This window comes from Haliaeetus leucocephalus, unplaced genomic scaffold (genome assembly GCF_000737465.1).
Source record: "Haliaeetus leucocephalus isolate CR32 unplaced genomic scaffold, Haliaeetus_leucocephalus-4.0 Scaffold556, whole genome shotgun sequence".
NCBI lineage: Eukaryota > Metazoa > Chordata > Aves > Accipitriformes > Accipitridae > Haliaeetus > Haliaeetus leucocephalus.
This window is the reverse complement of record NW_010972992.1, coordinates 418,004-437,216: the sequence shown is the minus strand read 5'-3', so window position 1 is coordinate 437,216 and position 19,213 is coordinate 418,004. Positions and strand designations below refer to the sequence as shown.

The window sequence follows — 19,213 nt, the reverse complement described above, 5'->3', positions numbered from 1 at the left end:
TGGCGGTCCCCATCCCAGCTCAGACAACTGCCTCTTCTCACTCCCTATTAATCACTCTCCCTCTTGGAGTTTAAGTGGATCCCTGAGTGAAGTATCCAAAATATCCTGTAGCCGCCAGCTCACAATGCAGCGTGCTGTTCCCGCGCCAGCGGGTCGGCTGGGGGGGATTGGGTTTCAGTTTGTTCCGCTGGCCATTGGCCAGGCAAAGCAAAGCTCGGGGCTGCAGAGAAGGGCCACTGGGTTTGCTCAGCCCCTCTCAGCTCTCGCTGGCAAAAATATTATAATAAGGCTCCAGTAAAGCACAGGAGGCGGAGAGGAGCCTTTCAACTTCTGGAAGGGTAAATGGATCTGCAGCAAGGGCTCCTTGGGGCGGGGGACAGACGGGTTTCTCATTAGCCGCTCCCCCTGCATGGGGGTGCAGTGGCTGTGCCTGAGGCCAAGCTGGAAACGCGGTTTCAGGAGCACGTGTGCCTCTGCGGAGGAGTTTGTCCCAAGCTGCAGCGTCTCCGGTGCGGATCCAGGTCTTGCTCCACCCAGCTGGGCTCGGGCACAGAGCCCGCTCTGCAGCATCCCTCCAGCCTGGACTGATCTGATGAGGTGTGTTAGGTGGGCTTCCAGGTCACGTCTGGGAGATGGTGACGAGGCGTGGTGTACCCCGTGTCTGCCTTGGGATGACTTTGCTCCCAGCCCATCAGAGAGGTCTGGGCAACCTCTTGCCTGCTTCACACGTCCAGCACTGGCCACAGCTGATGTGATCCTGGGTCAACCGAGAAGCTTGCTCCCTCTGTTAATGATATTGTACCAGGATTAAAATGCTGGCAATTTTCCTACCCTGAGGAAGGAGCTGGCGTGAGAAGTGAAAGGGGAAAGGAAAAAGTTGTGGGTGGAAAAATGAGGGTGGAGGCTCCAGCTATCTGTGGGGCTATTTATTTGTCCAGCTGCTTCTTTATCGGGATGAGTTTGGAGCCTGTGAATGTGAAGGATTTGCCAGGACTTCTGAGAAACTCGGGGCCATATGCTCTAAATTGGTCTAAATTGGCAAAACTCCATGGAAGTTATTTTTCCGGACACAAAGAAGTGTGTCTGCAACGTGCACAGCTCCTCTGTTAATCCCTTGCCCCACCAGCCTCTCTGCCACTGTCCCTTGGTCCTGTCACTCTCTATTGCCAGTCCTGGCCATCCCACTGCCAGCACCCAACGTGATCCCAGTCTTGTCCTCCCCTCCCAGGTCTGCCCACCAGTCTCAGTCCCGACCTGGCCAGATGGAAAAAGCTGGTGCAGCTGAGATCCCCACACTCATCTCACTTGTGGCTGAGCAGCAAGAAAACCACGCAGAAGTGTAGGATCCCCCCACCCAGGTCATTGGCATAGCAGATCACCGGCTTGATGGTGTCTTAGCGTAGCTGTTGAGCATCTGGAGGTGGTGGTATGGTGGTGATGACGCATCTTTAGATGCAAAGTGCTTGAGCTGGAGCCCTGGCATGCCCTCGTAGCAAGCAGCAGTGCCGGTGACGGGCCCCAGTGCTGGCAGAAAGTTGCTTATTGAAAGCATCTTCAAAGTGAAAAGGACAGGCACTTATCTCCTAACCGTCCCGTGGGGAGCAGCGCGGTTTCTGGTGGGAAGCAGGCCAGAGTTGTGTCTGCTGGTTTCAAGCAGCTGCAGATTTATTTATAATGCCGTGGGTAGCATGTGAATCTGCAGATAAACACGCGGGAGGGAAGAGCACAAACAACAATATTGAGAAAATGCTGCTCCAGAGAGAGCATTTCACTGAGCTGCAGCTATCGCCAGCCACCAGAGATGGGCCAGGGGCCAGACACCCACCCCTGCCACTCCCGCGCGGCTTTGCTCCGTGTCGTCACCGTCATTGCCGGGGGTGGCTCTGTCCTGGATGTTGGGTCTTTATGGGGCCGCCGAGGCACCAGCCCCTCACCCTGTTACTTGGCGCTCCCAAACCGGCAGGATGGCACTGTGAAAGCGTCGGCTGTGACAGCGAGTGAAGCTGCTGACTTTGCTCATTGAAGCAGGCACCTTCTCCTCTCCATGGCTGGCAGGGCAATAACAGTTGGGCTTGGAGTTGCCCACCCAGAAATGGGTCCATCTTTGTTGTCCCCGGTGCAGGAGTTGGTCCTGTTGGGTGCCCGGAGCAGGGTAGGAGCGTGGGGCAGCCCGCGGGTCGGATCAGGAGACTTGCTGGGTGAGATGCGGCCGTGGCGGCCCAGCATGGGTCACCGTGGGTGCAGAAGGTGCGCGGGGCTGAGCGTGCTGAGGGCAGCCCTGGTGGGACTGCTGCGCGTGGAGGACCTGCCTCTGGAGGACGGGGGGCTCCCATTCCTTGGGGCTGCTCACGCCTTGTGCGGGGCTTGCACTTGTAGCAAAGCTCTGTATGACCGGGTTCAGCTCTCAGGCAAAGCTGTAGCTGCAGTTTCCCTCACAGGCTAAGGAGCTCTGTTTGCTGTGACTTTGTCCCGGTGTAGATCCTTGCAGACCACAATCAATCATCTTGCAAACTCCTCTGATGAGCTTCTGCAGTCCCCCTGCAGCAATAAAACCCCATCCAGCTGAAGGAGGAATAGGCCCTAGGGGAATCTCGGTCTGCCTTTTGCACGGCTGAGGTGGGTGGTATGGCCTTGTCTTGCTTTTTTCAACCTTCCTGGTTTATTGGTTGCTAGTTCGGACTCTGTGCCAGCACTTTCGGTATGGGACATCAGAGCGGGGCTTGGCTGCGTCTTCATGGGGCCTTCCTCCCACCGCAGTCTGCCCACCGCTGCCTCTTGCTGTGGAGATCTGAGCAGGTCTGAGCCTGGCAGAGAGGCAGTCAGAAGCCCCTGCAGATGAGGGATATGTTAGTTCATTGGACATCACTCCTGATTTTGTTTGCTTGAAAAATGAATTAATGCGCTTCTTTTGTCTGGTAATAAGAAACTTCTCAGGGATGAGACAGTGATCTTCCCTGGAGGACCATGTGGCCTCCTCGACCTCAGGTGGAGGGTGAGTGGTGCTCCTGGCCAAGTATATGGGCAAGATAACTCTGTGGCAGGCTGTTATTTGGTCAATAAGGTGTTCTGAAGTCAGCCGTCAGTAGAGGATGGAGCAAACCCACGACCACCTTTGAAACCCATCCTGGCTTCACATCCACTTTTGCAGTCAGTGCGGCTAACCAGGTTCACTCTGATTCACGGGGACCAGTTATTCACAATTTTCTGTAATTCAGGCAACTACTGCTAAGTGCTAACATGCCAACCCATCTCCAAATGGACTTTAGCCAGGGCAGCAATTTGGTAGAAAAGCTGTGCAAAAAGGGGCACATTGGGATGTTACAGCTGTGTGCAATGGGAACCACAGTCCACCCTACACAAAGAAGGTTGATAAACAGGAGCCTCAAAGAAAGGAACCTGGTTTAGGTGGAAGAATAAGGAAGCTCAGCTAATTTAGTTGTTTTGGAGATGATTCATTTGCCACCCTTAAACACCACAAAAGGGAAAGGAGGTTTTGGATAGCAGAGCCTTTGTACAAGTAAAAGAAAATATAATAGCTGGCAGCCGCACAGTGTAAATTCAGACTGAAATTAATGGAAGATCTTTTTTTATGAGAAGATAATTGACCATTGGAAAAACCTGCTTAAAACCTGCAAATTTCTACTCCTCCTTGTCTTGTGTCAAAACTAGATGTCCTTGGGCTAGCTGGGGTAGTAGATGCTTAGCTCCAAGGAGATGTGCAATTCTTCAGCTGAGGATAAGGGGCAGTGGCGAGGGCTGTGGGCAGCGTGCTCTGCAGCAATGCACCGGGCACAACATTTCCGTTGCACTGAGTTTTCATTAAATAAAAGGCTTTTAAAAATGCAAAATACTTCAAAATATTATTTTTATTTGGGGAATTATTTATACTGGTTTAGAGTATATCTCCTTTTCGTTATAGTCACTGCTATTAATATACTTACTATGCACCACTGTCATTGATAGTTAAGATAAAGTAACAAATTTAAGGTTTTTTTCAAAGTAATGCAGCTTCTAGCTAGCACTGGGTGAAAAATGTTGTTTTCTTTTCAGATCAAAGTGCCACTGGTGTTTTAATGAAAAAGCCAGATACTCTGATAAAATAAACACTATTATGGAACTATGTAAACAAATATTCAGTTTAAAAAGAAATTTCATAAATCTGAATGACAACATTTCTGGACTAGCCGTTTTCCAGAACTCTTCCTAGTGGGAAAACTTGAAAAGAACTATTTTTGCTTTTTACTCTTGGAATAAAACCAAATTTTGAAATCCTGGTTTCCTGTGAACTGGAAACCGCTGGCTCTAAACAGGAGTAACGAACAACCCACAGTCTGAAAATGATTTACTGCCAGAAGTTGGTGCAAGGAGCATATCTGTGCTGAGGAATTATTTGGCTTGCCGATGGGAAAAGGGGAGTTCATGTGCGCTGTTGAGCGGGCTGAACAGCAGTCATTTCTGCATCCAGGCTTGTCTCTTAAATGATGGGTATGCTCAAAGCTGAGCTTTTCTTCCTTTGTTTTTGTTCAACGTAGTGAGAGTGGAGAAGGTGAAGATGCTGTTGGGGGATTCATGGCAGGATGCTGCTTGGTTTTTTGGTGGTGAGGAGCAGCAACAGGACACGGTTACAGCCAGTAACTCTCCATCCCTGTTGTGGCCATGGGAACTGGCACCATTTATTGGGTTATAAGATGGTGACTGGAGATCTTGACTATACTGGCGTTCTGCTGGGTGATCGCTCTCAGTGAGCTGATGTGGAGTGGGTGTACACCTTGTATGTAAGATGCTTTTTCTTGAGAGCTGCAGAACCCTAAAGCTGGACTGTTTCCCTGCCTGTCCTACATTAACTGGGAGGGCAAGGAAAGTGAAGCTGCAAGCCGAATTTCATGTTTATATCTTGCCTGTGTGTGTGATGGATGCTTTCCAACATCCCTGCAAATGCAGTTGGCATCCTGAGTGCCCATGCTGAAATCAGGGGCAGATTCACATTCTCCCTACAGAGCAGAGGGACATAATTTCTTCTGTGGGCATCACCTTGGTCTCAGCCACAGAATCACTGGCCGTATGCTGGCCTGGATGGTCTGTCCCACAAGCATTATGCTTTTCCCATGTCCAGCCTCTGTGTGCTGAAACCTTTGGGCATTATTTCTAAACCCGATTTCCTAAACACCGGAATATTGTCCTATTTTCTTAAAACATCAGCACTGGGCACGGTGCAGAAAAATCCCTGCGTTGCAACGAGCATGCGACCGCAGACCTGGAGGATGGACAGTTACCTGGATTGTGGAAACCACTCATGGAAGTGTCTGTCCAATGTATTTCTGACAGGGCCATCTGGCCCGTACCCATGCTGGATGAGGGGGAACTCCTACACACATTAGCCCAAGTATTGGGGTGCCATAACATGAGCATCCTTTTTCATGCCATCAGTATAGTGAGGCCAACCTATAGCTATTTGGGATGAAAAAACTTCAGTGCTGGAAGCATGATGAGCTGCAGAAAGGATGAGGAGACATTGCTGCCTGTGTGGCTTATGGAGACTTCTCCTCTGTGCTGGTCAGTGGTAGCATCGCCTGACCTATTTCAACCCAAATTGCCTGGAAAACCAGCTTTAATGTTGGTTTAATTTTTTAGTACTTTTAAGTCCTAGAAGTGCTGTTCCTTCCTGTGTGCTACCGCATCATCAAGGATTCTGCCTACCATGCAAACTGCTGAGAAAAAAACATCCTGCTTTTGCGAAAGAAACTGGAAGGTGATGGAGGAAACCTGCTCAGTCTGGGCTCCTCATGTGCAGCAGCAGAGCTGCTCCGGGGCTGTGGTACCCTGAATATGGATTTTGAGGAGGAAAGTCCAGCTGGGCTGGTGGGTGGAAAAGCACGTGCCCCCATGCACTGCAGGAGATAAGGGGGCCAGGGAGCAATGGGCAATGGACGGGGAAGCGGATGGGTGGAGGGACCTATAGCTGGCTCCTCCCCAGCTGAGAGATGTCCAGAGGGATCGGCGCAGGCTGGGCTCGATGGCTGCAGTCCTGGCCTGGCTCCTCTCCACCTCTTTCCCCTTCGCCAGCCTCAGGTCATTCACCAGATGGCCACTGACTCCTTGTTTCACCTTCCTCCTGCAGAGACGCTGATGGACTCCACAACGGCAACGGCAGAGCTGGGCTGGACGGTGCATCCTCCATCAGGGGTAAGTTATCCTGTTGCTTTATGGGGGCCCAGAGCCTGGTCTGGGGTCTCCTGCTGCGTGTGAACATAGGTGGGTTGGTTCAACAAAAGTCAGCCACTGAAGCAAAGTGCCTTGGCCACATGAAAAGGTCTAGTGGGAAGAGCACAAAAGAGGATGACAGTTGAAGTTTCCAGTAATTTCCTAGGAGGTGACACTTCCAAAAAATACCCCAGTGCTGGAGGAGTGTAATTCTCACCCTACAGCATCAGGCCAACATGGTGTTGGGGGAATCATACTCTCTGTAAAGCTGACCTGCAGCCACGTAAACATCAGGGAGGAGGAGAAATGAAATGCCAAGGCCACCGTCATTTGTCCCCAGTGTCTCACTCGTTATTCCATTGCCTGTCACTTGTAGCGGAAAAGGATGAGGGCATTGGCCTGTGAGGTTGTACTCACAGCAGCTGTTTGATCAAGTCCTGAAATGACTGTCCAGCATCCCTGGCATCTCATGGAGGGACGTTTGCGGGCTCAGCAGTGACTGTCTCCCTGCTTTACCAGTGCCAAGAGTTCCCTGAGCCACATCCCAAGACCACCCAGAACAAGCTCCTTTAAAGAAGAGCTTGGGCAAGGCAGTGCATCTCTGCACCCTCCTGCTCATGACAAATCCAGAGTGGCCCCAGCCACCTCCATGTCCCACGGGGTTTGCATGGGGCATTGAGGTGCTTCAGGGCATCCTGCTCACCTCTGGCTGAGGTGGCTGGCAGCAGCATGGAGCCCCGATGTGTGACAGCCCCAGACCTGCTCCCGTGCACTTGGGTGGCCCAATCCAGCTCGGCCAAAGCCCGGAGATGCTTCCCATCCCCGTGCGCGGAGGTGGCGACTCAGGCTCCATCCTGCCCTCCAGCCACCCTCCGCAGGGGCTGGATGAAGACGTTTCTGTGGACCTCACCTCGAGGCTGACAGCAAGCCCCCTCCCCGAGCCGATTTGGCAAAAGAAAAGAAACGGCCAAGAAAAGCCTCCATCAGGGAGATTAAACCCAGCTCCCGAGCAGCCTGGCTGCCCTGTCGTGCTGCGGCGCAGGCGCTGCCGGCACTGGTCCCCCATCACCATGATAAAGCCCCACGCCCGCCCGTGAGCCCGGCCGCCTCGCCAGCGCTGGCCTGGCCGCCGAAGGGGGATGACGGGCACACAATAGGCAGGAGCAGAGGTCAAGTCTTTTTCTCTCCTCGCCCAGCCTTTCTTGTTTGTCGTGTTTCCATATGTAAAGCACGCCTTGCTCCCAGCTCCCCAGCCCTACGGTAATGAGGCCTAGGTCTGCTGGAAGCCGTCTCCCCGTATTATTGTGCTGCCTTCTTCTTTTGAGCTCCCGGCATGTTAATTAGAGAGCGAGGAGAAAGGGAGAGGCTTCTAATTAAGCGTCGAGGAACCGTAGGAGCTGGTGCACGAGGGTGACTTTCTCTCCCAGCTGAGAAAAGGGAGCTCGGGGAGCCCCCTGCTTGCTGCTGCAGGGATGCGGGAGGATGCTGGGGGTCCTAAGCCTGGCCCTCGGGGTGCTCCCAGGTCCCCCATCCCTGTCAGGAGGGAGATGCCTGTCTGGAAAGTGCAGCGCAGCCCCGGCGTTGCTGGTGGGATCGCCTCCCGTCCCCACCTAGGGGCAGGCCCCTGGGGGGACGTGGCACGCATCGTGCCCTGCGGTGTGCACGTCACGGGTGCCGATACTGCAGTGCCATCGCGGCTTCTCCCAGTGCGGCCTCGTGCCCACTGGCAGGACAAGGCAGGGCATCTTACCCATGGGTGACTGGTAAGGTTGGGTGCAGCCAGCATCACCTGGAAGACAAAAGCTGCCGGGTGCTCCACCTGTTCATTGCCTCTTTGGTGATTATTAGAGATCCAAAAGCCCAAACGGTTGCTTTTTCCCTGGCTGTGGAGCTCCCATGTCACTTGTGGGTGTCCCCATGCCCTGCGTCCGCTGTTTACTGTTCATCCCCAAGCTGTAGAGGCTTTCCTTCCACCACGTGCTGCTCCTGTCTGGCCAGGGCTGAGCTCTTCAGGCTCATGTCCTGAGCCCTCCCCAGGGGCTGTGCAGGTGTGGATGGGGATGGGGCAGTGCTGGGCATCTTTGGGTGCTGGTGGCTGACACGCTGTTTCGGAGTGGGTGTCGGGAGTGGTCCAGGCGAGGGAGAGCCATGTCAGAGGCAGGGCAGGGGAAAGAATTGCTTCCCTGTGCCTTGTCCTTGATTCCTTCACCCCCACTCCCAACTAGTGCCCTAAAAAACGGGGAGATCCTGCAATTTTCCACTACCATGCCAAATTTATTTCTGGAAGATAAAGCAAATGCTCCCCCTGCATTTTGTGAGGATGCTTTCCTCCTCCCCCAGCGATGGCAGCAGATTTGCAGCCACTGCCAGTCAGAAGTGGTTGGAGCTGTTTGGGGATCTTCCTTGACAGCCTTCTGTTGGACTGTTAGTCTTGATGTGCGAGGAGCAATCTGTCTCCCATCTCATGAGCCTCCCTCTGCAGTCCTGGGTGCCCTTGGGAGGCCATTTGCAGGCTGAGGGGCTGGGGGTGCTCTGCTCCTGCAGGTTTTTCCCTGCACAGCTCAGTCCTGGCACTGGTGCTAGATCTGGGCTGTGCTGCCTCCCTGCCCTGGGTGTCGTGATCCTGCATCCAGGGCAGGCTTGTGCTCAGGGTTTCACGTCCGTGGGAAACAGCTTGGCTTCCACTTGAGCGGGCTTATGAATGAGTTCATGAGAAGCCGTTCCAGCTGGCTGGGACTGTCACACACTAGCTGGACCCTGGTCCCTACCATCAGCATCACAAGGGTGCTGTGGGTGGGGAGGGGGCAGCACAGGGAGATGCTTTGCCCTCCAGAAAGGTCTGGGCTGGGGGAGATGCTCTAATGAGCTGGGTGAAAGGTGCTTTTCCCACAAGGACCCTTCCCCATCTGTGCTTACTGCAGAGGAGTGTTGGCTGTTACAGAGTGCAGCTCTGCCCTTGCCTGGTACATCACCTTCCACCCTGAAGTCTCCCCATCCTGCAAAGGATGGAGACAACAGCAAGCACTGAAGGATTTGGGAAAAAACAGCCTGGGGAAATGGCAGGGAGCTGGACAGGACCAGGCAGTGTCACAGCAGCCCTGAGCTCTGCAGAAACTGCTCCAGAGCTGTCAGAGTCAGCTGTTAGTCGGCTGGGGGGAGCTGGGCTGAGCTTCCCATGGGGAAATATGTCAGCTCCGAGCTGTCTTGCTGAGAAGGATGTTATTGTCGTGCCATAGCTCACAGGACATCCCATAGATCCAGTTTAGGATAGCTGGGGCTGGGACCTGTACAAACCTGCAGGAGGGACCCCAAAGCATGTTGGCCCTTGAAGGGGCAGGGATGAGGGCTACCAGCGGGACCTAGCCCAGCATCTGCCTTTCTGGGTACACCGCAGGGTCAGCCAGCCTCCCATAAACCTTCCCTCCTGTCTCTGGGGAGACGTCACTGGCTACTGGCCCGTTGCACAGCCAGCCGCCTGCACTGGTGCTCGGGCTGCAGCCGGCGAGGTTTTATGGCCATGTTACATGCTCCTGAGAAAGCGGGTCCTGTCTGCCACGTCTGTAACCGTAGCAGCACCGGCGGGAATACATCTGCTAAAGGCATCGTGTTACTTTGCCGGGAGGCTCTGCTGTATAGTGCGGCCCACGGGCAGGAGCCCCTGCTAAAGACATTACTGCCTGCAGAGGAGGTGCCTGGCCTTACCATGCCCTGCCACCCAGCAGAGATGCTTTACCGTAAATCTGGGCATGGAGCACGGTGCTGCTGGCAGCGAGATGGCCCTGAGCTCTGCTGAGGGCTTGGGCCACCTTGTCCCCAAAGTGCAGAGCCTGCCCGGCATGCAGCGTGGGTCAAACCCTGCCAGAGCAGGACAGAGGCGCATAGGTATGGGGTGCTTGCAGGGTGGTGCTGGAGCTGTGCCAGGGCAGGGTGCTTGGCACCGATGGGGCTGCCTGCGTGGTGAGGTGGGCCTGGTGGGGGACAGCTGGTACTGGCTGAGCCTGCCCGCTTGTCATGCAGTGGGGTTGGGAAGAGGTGAGGTGGTTGGGGAACGTCAGTTTGGTGCAGCCTCTTGACTTTCTGTGTCGTGTCCGCAGTGGGAAGAGGTGAGCGGGTATGATGAAAACATGAACACGATTCGCACCTACCAGGTGTGCAACGTCTTTGAATCCAGCCAAAACAACTGGCTCCGGACGAAGTACATCCGGAGGCGAGGAGCACACCGCATCCATGTGGAGATGAAATTTTCTGTCCGGGACTGCAGCAGCATCCCTAATGTCCCAGGCTCCTGTAAGGAGACTTTTAACCTCTACTATTTTGAGTCGGACTTTGACTCAGCCACCAAGACTTTCCCTAACTGGATGGAGAATCCTTGGATGAAGGTGGACACAATTGCTGCTGACGAGAGCTTCTCACAGGTGGACCTAGGTGGACGGGTGATGAAGATTAACACCGAGGTGCGCAGTTTTGGGCCTGTCTCCAAGAATGGTTTCTACCTGGCCTTCCAGGACTATGGAGGCTGCATGTCCTTGATTGCTGTCCGTGTCTTCTACCGCAAGTGTCCCCGCGTGATCCAGAATGGGGCTGTCTTCCAAGAAACCCTCTCAGGGGCAGAGAGCACCTCACTGGTGGCAGCCCGGGGGACGTGCATCACCAACGCAGAGGAGGTAGACGTGCCGATCAAGCTGTACTGCAACGGGGATGGCGAGTGGCTGGTACCCATCGGCCGCTGCATGTGCCGGGCGGGCTATGAGTCAGTGGAAAACGGGACCATCTGCAGAGGTAACTGCTTGCCTTCGGTCTCGCTCTGCGCGCTCGCCTCGTTGCCGGTGGGCTGCGCTGGTGGTGGCAGTTGGGATTTGCAGCTGGAATCTGCATGAGCCACCTGGGAGTGACCTCCTTGGGCAGGGGTGGGAGAGGAGCACGCGGGGTCATGGAAGAGCAGCATATATGTGGATGCTGACTCCTCCTCCAGCTCCTCAGTTCCTGCCCCAGGCTCATCCATCCATTGCAGAGGCTCTGTGTTACCTCTGGGTCCTCAGAGCCACTGGGTCCGGGGGTGCTGGCCTATTGCTGGTGCCCTCCATGCTCTCCAGGTCTTGGAGGGATGCACTTGTGTGTAGCCGTGGGGTGTGCCACCGATCTGCAGTCAGCTCCCAAAATATTGGGGCTGTTTTCACTTCTGTTTGCACCCTGTGCCTTGGTGTGGGCTGAAATGCTTCTGGGGTGAGGGGAGTGGGAGTGCAGGCACCCAAAGGTGATGTGGTGGGAGGGAGCAAGTTGTCTGCAGCACTTTCCTGGTGAAGTGCAAATGGCCCCAGGTGGGACATGGTCATAGGCTGTTCAGGGCCAGGCTCATCTCTCCAGTCTGGGCACCTCCCTCAGCAGCCAGAGGTCTTCTGCCCTGTAGATGATGTTCTTCCCCCGTAGATGTTCAAAGCAGACTCTGGTAGTGCCTGCTCAGCTCAGCTCAGCTGAGCACCATGGGGCCCGCGTGGTCCTGGGCAAGCGAGAGGCTCTGCACCAGCCTCCCTGAAAGCACTGTGGCCAAATCAATCTCTGTGCTCCTCTCCAGTCACTCATGGGCTTGGGGAGGTTGAGAAAGGAGCTGCTGGGATTATTGGGAGAGAGGTGGGGACCCGAGAGCTGCATGTTTAATGGGCACCTGTGGCTGCACCATGCACAGAGCAAACCGTGGTGTTTGGCAAATGGACTCTTCTCCCCACTATCCTGGCTGAACTTCAAAATCCCATTACAGTTTTGGTAGCATTGGCACACTGCGAGGAGAGCTGGGGTTTCTCTGAGATCAATTATAGATATGTCGGTGGGCATTGCAGAGCGCAAGGAGGGAGCTGTGTCTCCTCTCTTCTTGCTGTGGGAAGGGGTGGCCAGGTAGCACCAAGCAAGCATGGGGAAGGTGCTGGTAGTGGGGAGATGAACACATTGGAAAGGGGGATGGACAGTCTCTGGCCATGCGTGGTTGGGACTGCAGGTTGGATGGTCCCCTTGGAGAGGGCGCCACATCTCCTGCTGGTGGCTGGGCTGCTCACACGTCAAGCTACAGGTTCTGATGTGCTGCGGGTGCCATTTAATATCTGTACTTTGAGCTGCTCCTCACTGGGCCACTGAATGTCTCTTCCCACCAAGCATGGGGTGATCAAGTGTCCTCCAGCTGTAGCAGGGATGGTGCTGGGGATGGGGACAGCAAGGAAATACTGCTGCAACACAGTATGGAAAGGGAGCCTGGCTAATCCCAGCCTCGAAGGGAGGATGGGTGTTTTACGACACCCAAGTGAAGCATTCATAGCAACACCAGAAAGCCAAAATGATTCATGTCAGCTTTTCCATCTCAGCTTTTATTTTTTTCCCGAGCGGACCCATCCCTGCATAGCGCTTTGCTCTGATGCAGCTATGGTTTCTTGGGGCTCCCCGGTCCCACTGCCAGCCCAGCCAAGGAGTGGTCCCTTCACATGCCCCGGGGCTCCCAGGACTCCTTATGCAGAGCCCTGTCCCTGCAGCCTGGCCTGGCAGGGCTGGGAGGGGAAGCAGAGCGGGCAGGAGTGGGGGGCCAAGGTGGAGGGAGCGAGCAGGAGGGAGAGGCCAGGTCTTCTCTTTGTCTGTGGAGTATCAGGATTTTGGGAGGTCCGGTACCTCGGCAGCTGTTTCTCCAGCCGGTGCTGGCGTGCGCCCGGCCCCACGCTCCCCACCATCATTAATCATGCGGTGGCCGGCAGCCCGCCGTCTCTATGGGGCAGCTGGCTCCAGGGCTGCCTTCCCCTTCCCTTTCCCCTTCCCCTTCTTCTTCCTGCACGGGGCTGTGCAGTTGGGGCTGGATGGGACAGCAAGGTTGTGCCAGACTGGGACACAGCCTTTGTTTTACCCCAGCAGCCCCCAGAAGAAGAGTGGGGAGTGGGAGGAGAGCCAGCCACAGAGTTGGCAGGACAGCTGTAGCATCCCCATCCTCTCCTGGCCCCCCCAGTGAGCCCTACAGAGGACTGGGGAAGGGGCTAGTCACCCCAGCTCAGCTGGGCAGAGAAAAGGGCTCTCCTCGCCAACTGAACTCGAGAAGGACCTCCGGGATGCATCCCTGCATGCCTGCCCACTTCCCGTCATCTCCTTGTCCCCGGTCCCCGCAGAAGCAGCGTACAAGCCACCTGGTTTGGGGGACTCACTTGTACATGTGGCCGGCAGGTTTTCTCATGTTTCGAGGGGTGGGAGGGAATCTGGGCCCCTTTCCAGAAGCAAAACAAAAGCAAATCCAAGCTGGCTTTCGGGGTGAAGTGCTCTCATGCGCCTCAGTCACCCACACGGGACGAGGCGGGGATTGTGGGGGACATGGCTTACTGGTCCTGCCCCGCGAAGGGGTCCCAGTGGAAAAGGGCGTCCTGAGCAATGGACAGCCCCTCGGTGCAGCTGCAAGGCGCTGGAACGAGTTGCTCATTTTCTCCGCTGGGCTTTTCATCTGGCTAATACAGTGCAAGCCTGCTCACGGCAGTGTACACAAGGGATATTTATGGAGGAAGTTCATGCATCTAACAGCTTAAGCTCTTCTAAGCTTGCAGCCCCAGCACAAAAGGATTTGGGGGCAGTTAACAATTCTGTGTGGTTAAGAGATTTTCATTTTGCTGGGCCTGGCTTGCCAATCCCGCAGGGCCTTGTGAGGGGCTGGCTGCCCGCTCGTTTTCGCTCCGCTCCTCCGCTTGCTTCCCAGCTCCTTTCTGCTGCGCTGGCAAGGAGCTCCATGCATGCGCCTCCCCGCACTGCCTCCCCCCCAGTACGCCCAGCCCTGTCCTCCCTGCTTCACCTTCTCCTGCTCCCTGCCTGCGTCTTTTTTCTCCATCTCCCTGTTCTTTGTCTGCCGCCTCCCCCCTTTTCCCCCGCCTGTCCCTCCCATGCAGCATATTAAGCGCATTTCTCTCTCTGCCTCCCTTATTCATTGGCTCCCTCTGCAACGGCGGAGGCTGAGCTATTGTGCTGCCTGCTCTCTCTGTTTGGACTGGACGGTAGACGAACGCTGCCTGGAAGGGTCTCTGCCTGCTCAGCCATGGCAGCCGCTGGCTGCTGGTCCTAGTTATTGAACCCTGTGTCCAGCTCCAGCTCCCCTCCATCTTTGGAGGAAGAACATCTGCCCGTGTGTCTTGTATCATTGCGTTTGCAGCGGGCAGCCTCTTCTTTGTTGCACTCATACAGCGCCAAGTGCTGGGAGTCCTGGTCTTGCCGTGGTAACAAGAGATGGTTTTGCCCTGCAGAAGCTGGTGGTGACATTCTCTTGCTGTCAGAGACATGTGGCATCACCCCTTGGGGTCATGGGCATTTCCAAGGAGGAGAGGAGCTGGTGACGTGCTGGGAAGAGAAGAAACCTGGTCACCTAGGTGGTCTGTAGAAGATCCAGGCTGCCACCTGTCTTCTCCAGCTCAAGGTGGAGCTGGGCCACCCCTGTGGGGAGCCTGAGGGCTCAACAGCCTGTCCCCTTCGGAGCTGGCACTGCCATCCTACTGCTTCCCTGGGGGGCATAGCCAGAAGGGAGGATGTGGGGGTCCTGACCCAGCTCCAGCACCCAGGGTGCTGGTCCTGTCCAGCCCCACCAACACCACAGCCCGGTTCCACCACTGACCCAGCTGGATACTCCCAGGTCAGCTCCAGCACTGAGTCAACCTCAGTCCAGCTCTAAGGGGAGAAGCATGACCTGACCTCCAGGGTTATTGCTGTAGCAGGCTGGTACATGGGGTATCCCGGTCTGGGGCTGGCTGGTAGGTTTTGGTAGGGCTGTGCCCTTGCAGATGCGTGTTCTACAGGTGGGCTCCATGCAGGGCTTCCCTGCCTATGCTTGCATGTTATTTTGAGGTCCAGCGCAGCAGATCTGCCACCACCCCACCATGTGATATGCACGTACACGTGTGTGTGTGTCGAGGACCCGGAGCTATTCCTCCATCGCCGAGGTGTGGGAAGCAGTGGGAGTCTGTCCCAGCTGTGCTGTGCTTGGGTTTCGGAGGGGGGCAAGTACATGCTAAGGGCTTGGACGGGAGTGCAGCTTTCTGATGTGCCGGAGAAGAGTATGTCCTAGCTGTCTTACAGTCACATCCCATAAGTACGTAATGTTTTGAAGATAAGAGGCTATTTATGGCTCCCTGCCTGTTTCGGGTCTGGGCCTCCACTGATAATGCTGAACCCAGCCAATAAATTGTAAGGCCCTAGGGGTAATAAGTTCTTACAGGAAGCATTCCTGGTTGAGCTGGAGCAGATACAGCCAATCATGATGTAAATGCTTCCAGAGATGGAGAATTGCCCGTTAAATGCAAAGTGGTTGCTCCTGCCTTCTTACCCCCGGCTGAGCCTGGCAGTCGGACCTTGGTGAACTTTGTCCACCACCACACCTCTGCTTTCTCTGTGCCTGTTTAAGAGTAATCCCTGGCCCCCAGTCCTCTGATAAGGTTTTCAGCCAGTTTTTTGGCTTGTCCTGGCCCTTGGCACTGCTTTAGCCTTTCCATTGGCAGGTCCACCATCCCACGTACAGGATGCTGTACGTGGTCAGCTGAGTGCCAGAGGGGATGCTGAGATTTCTCTCTTCCTACATCCCCCTTGCTTTAACCATTTTGGCAATGGTGTTTCTCTAGGTGCTTTTGAAGGATCCTTTTCCTTCCTGGTGGGACTGGGAGCAGATAACCGCTGTGGCCCACATCCTTGTCCTTGGAGGTGTGATTTGACATGTGTTTGTACTGAAATGCACATTCCTTGCTTGCGCCCAGCTCGCCGAGGCATCCAGATTGCTGTGTATCAGGAGCCCATCATCTTCAGTATTTACCACACTACAACTTCCATGTCATCAGTTAACTTTATTGGGAATGCTTTGGGCTTTCTCCTGGGTCATTGATAAAAATGTTAAATAGCCCAGAGGCATGAAGCAAATTTGTTGGCTCTAGTAGAAACAGACCTGCTCTCTGCACATTCCCTGCTTAGATCTCAGACCATAGCAGTATCAGCTCGCCAAGTTTTAATGCATTGAATATGTCTCACAGTGTCGGTGGACCCTCTAATTTCTGAATCAAAATATCATGTGTTACCAAGGGAAATGCTCTGCAGAAGTTTGGGTGCGTTGCATTAACGCTGTTACCTCTCCCAGCCAATCTTGTAATTGCATCAAAAAACCATATGAGGCTAATTTGCCTTAATCTGTTTTCCATAAATGTACGTAGTTTGGCACTACTATTACTACCTTCCTTTAATCCTTCGCTGACCAAATCCTGTAGCTGGCACATCCTTATTTGACTGGTACTGATGTTGCAGTGGCAGTCCTAAAATAGCCAAGACTGCCTCATTTAACAAATAGCTTTTTCCTACATCTCTGAAACATCCTACTACTTCATGGTGTGTGGAAAGTGAACATTAACTGTCCACTGGTTCATCAGCCATCTCTTTAAAAACTCTTAGGTAGATGCTATCCTGACATACTGATTTAACAATGTTTAACTTTAGCAGCTGCTATTTAACATCTTGAGTTACTGCTGGAATGGAAAGTATTTCACCATCATCCTATAAGATGATTACATCACCTGGCTTCTTCCCAAGTACAAAAGAGGAATTTGTCTGCCTTTTCTACAGGGTTGTTGACAATTTGAATGCTCCCAGCCGGCCGTGGCTCGATGTCATTGTGAATACTGCTCTTTGGGCTTCTCCCTCTCCTCCCTCTCCGTCTGGGAAGCAAGAATACATCGTCTTTCCATTGCTTTGATTCTTCTCCCTCCTGCTTCTTGGTGACCCCTCCATGTTGTGAATCCAATTAGGGCTGTGGTGGGGATTGCAGCTGCTTGCTAGTAACCGCTCCAAGCCTGCTTGGTGCACCCTGGAGTCGGAGGAGATGCCAGCTTGTCCTCTGCATGTTCCTGGGTTGTGTTTGGGCTTCTGGAGGTTGGAGTAGGACCAGGGGGAGCCTAGCAGAGCAAGGTGGTGTCAGATCAGGGGGCTGAGGCGTTTATTTCCTAGTGGTCCAAAGCCCTAAGAGATACTGACCTCGCAAGGAGGGTCACAGGTCGTCCAGGAATGGGGCAAGACATCTGCTGCCGAAGGAGGGAGATGGACAACTCACCTCAGAATAGGAAATGCTGCTTCTGAGGGACTAGACCTTCGTGGCCAAAAGCAGGCAAAGGAGATGAGAACTGCTTTCTCATTTTGCTTCCAAGACAAGGGATGGGCTGAGACCTTCCACAAAAGTCTTTTCTCTAGAGAGAAAGGGAGGAGAAGAGGTTTTCCAGGACAAGAATGTGATTTTTGAACAGCAGGAGCACTGCAGAGCACTCCCAGCCCTGTTGCGAAGGTGTAGGAAAGACCCCAGCGGGATGCAGAAGATGATAACCCAAGAGCAGCCCACTGGAAACTTGGAGGGGAACAGCATGTTCTCATTTATTAGTATGGGTAGGTCATGAGTCCCTTGGGTTGGAGGAAGGAGATCTCAGGTCCAGAAAAACCCCTTGGGAGTTTCCTGATGGAAATGATGGGCATCCCCAGGATTTCTTGGAGAGACATGGTGGAGTTTTGCATTCCAGCTATCTGCCATAGCTGGTGCTTCCCAGTCCCTTTGCATGAGCCCTTTCTTCTCTCTGCTCAAGGTCTTCCCCAGCAAAGCTGCAGGGGAGTTCTCTACTCCCCTTCCAACTTTGGGACAGATTGCTCCCCCGTCCTTACTCCCCAAGCATTTCACTGTGCTGGGATCAGTGAGAAGATGGGAAAAGGTGGGTGAGAGCAAAGCTGGAGGGTCTCCACCAGAGAAAGAGTGATGTCCCCTCTGACCCTCCATGTGCATTCACTGTGCCCGGGGTGCAGGGACGGGAGCCCCATTGTAACATGGGTGCTTTCATGGAGCTGGCATCTGTACCAATAAGAAAATCTCCCCTTGACTTATTTTTACAGATGAAACAGTGTTTTGGATCAAATACCACATTCCCGGTCTTGCTACACCCGTGTGAGGGGGAGAATAGCAGCTCTGGCAGCACCCTGTGCCGACGCCAGCGGGAGAGCAGCATTTATTCCTGCTTTTCCTCTCTCTTCTTCATAGGCCCCCCCCCCCCCCCCCCCTTTTTTTTTTCTGAGAAAAGTGGTAAACATTAATAGGAACTGGAATGAATAGCTGGGATCCAGGCCCAGGCTTCCAGGATTTTAACTCATTATTGCCATAAAATGTAGGGAACGTGTTTTTTACTGTTAGTTTTTCCTTTGAATCAAAGCGCTCAGGGATCTGGGAGGCAAGGAGGGTTTTTCCCTGAATTCAGTGTAGTGCTGAAACTTTATGGGGCAAGAGGAGAATATTCTTCATCCTATGTAACCTGAGGAAAATTGGAGAAAATGCTGCTTTTGAGGAATTTTTTTTTTCATTTGAGATTTTTCTGTGAGGCAGGCCAAAACCATGAGATTATTTTGAACATTTAATTTTGGGAAATAACCTCAGACAATTCTCTGCAGAGAGAGACGCCGATTTAAAGTTAGTCTGATGACAGATGATCACTCTGTAAGAGCACAGTTATTTTATTTTAGCGATACAAGGTAAAAGTCTTCCAGAAAATTTAATCTAGAAGCCATGATTAGCTTAATTAGCTCCAGGGAAACTCTTTATTGTTCCCCATATGCCTTAGAAACATAGTATATCACTGGAAAGCATACATAAAAGTCCCCATAAAGGTTAGGAAATGGAATCAAAGTGTTTCATAGCTCACACGATGGCTATGTTTACATAGACCAAACTTCAAACAATGTTAAATTAGGTTTGGCCAAGGAAAATACACAACATTTTCATATTTTGAAGGAGACCTTAAGTTCGGTGACACCAATCCACGATACCTGGTCCTTGCACAGGCGGGTGTGATAACTTAAACACAGTAAGGAAGGAGTTGCATGAAGGTTGCAGAGCAAAACCAGGCAGAAGTGCGGTGAGTGCTGTTTGGTGTGTCTGAAGCATCCCCTTGTTGCTTTTATTTCTTGGCATTTGGGGAACTGGTGTCTAAAAAAAAGAAAATACCCCCCCCCC

General features: G+C 53.5%; 1 protein-coding gene across 5 annotated transcripts in view; it reads left to right on the top strand.

Annotated features, from left to right (window-relative positions):
- The first annotated feature begins 6,122 nt into the window (after positions 1 to 6,122).
- EPHB2 (EPH receptor B2) overlaps positions 6,123 to 19,213 on the top strand; it is an 89,903-nt gene continuing 76,812 nt past the window's right edge. For 3 of the 5 annotated variants that reach the window (XM_010577154.1, XM_010577151.1, XM_010577150.1), the window contains exons 1-2: positions 6,127 to 6,183; positions 10,296 to 10,980. In XM_010577154.1, the coding sequence (XP_010575456.1) occupies positions 6,127 to 6,183; positions 10,296 to 10,980 (742 nt within the window). Of the gene's footprint in view, positions 6,184 to 10,295; positions 10,981 to 19,213 lie in introns of all 5 variants that reach the window. The other 2 variants (XM_010577152.1, XM_010577155.1) reach the window with 2 other exon arrangements.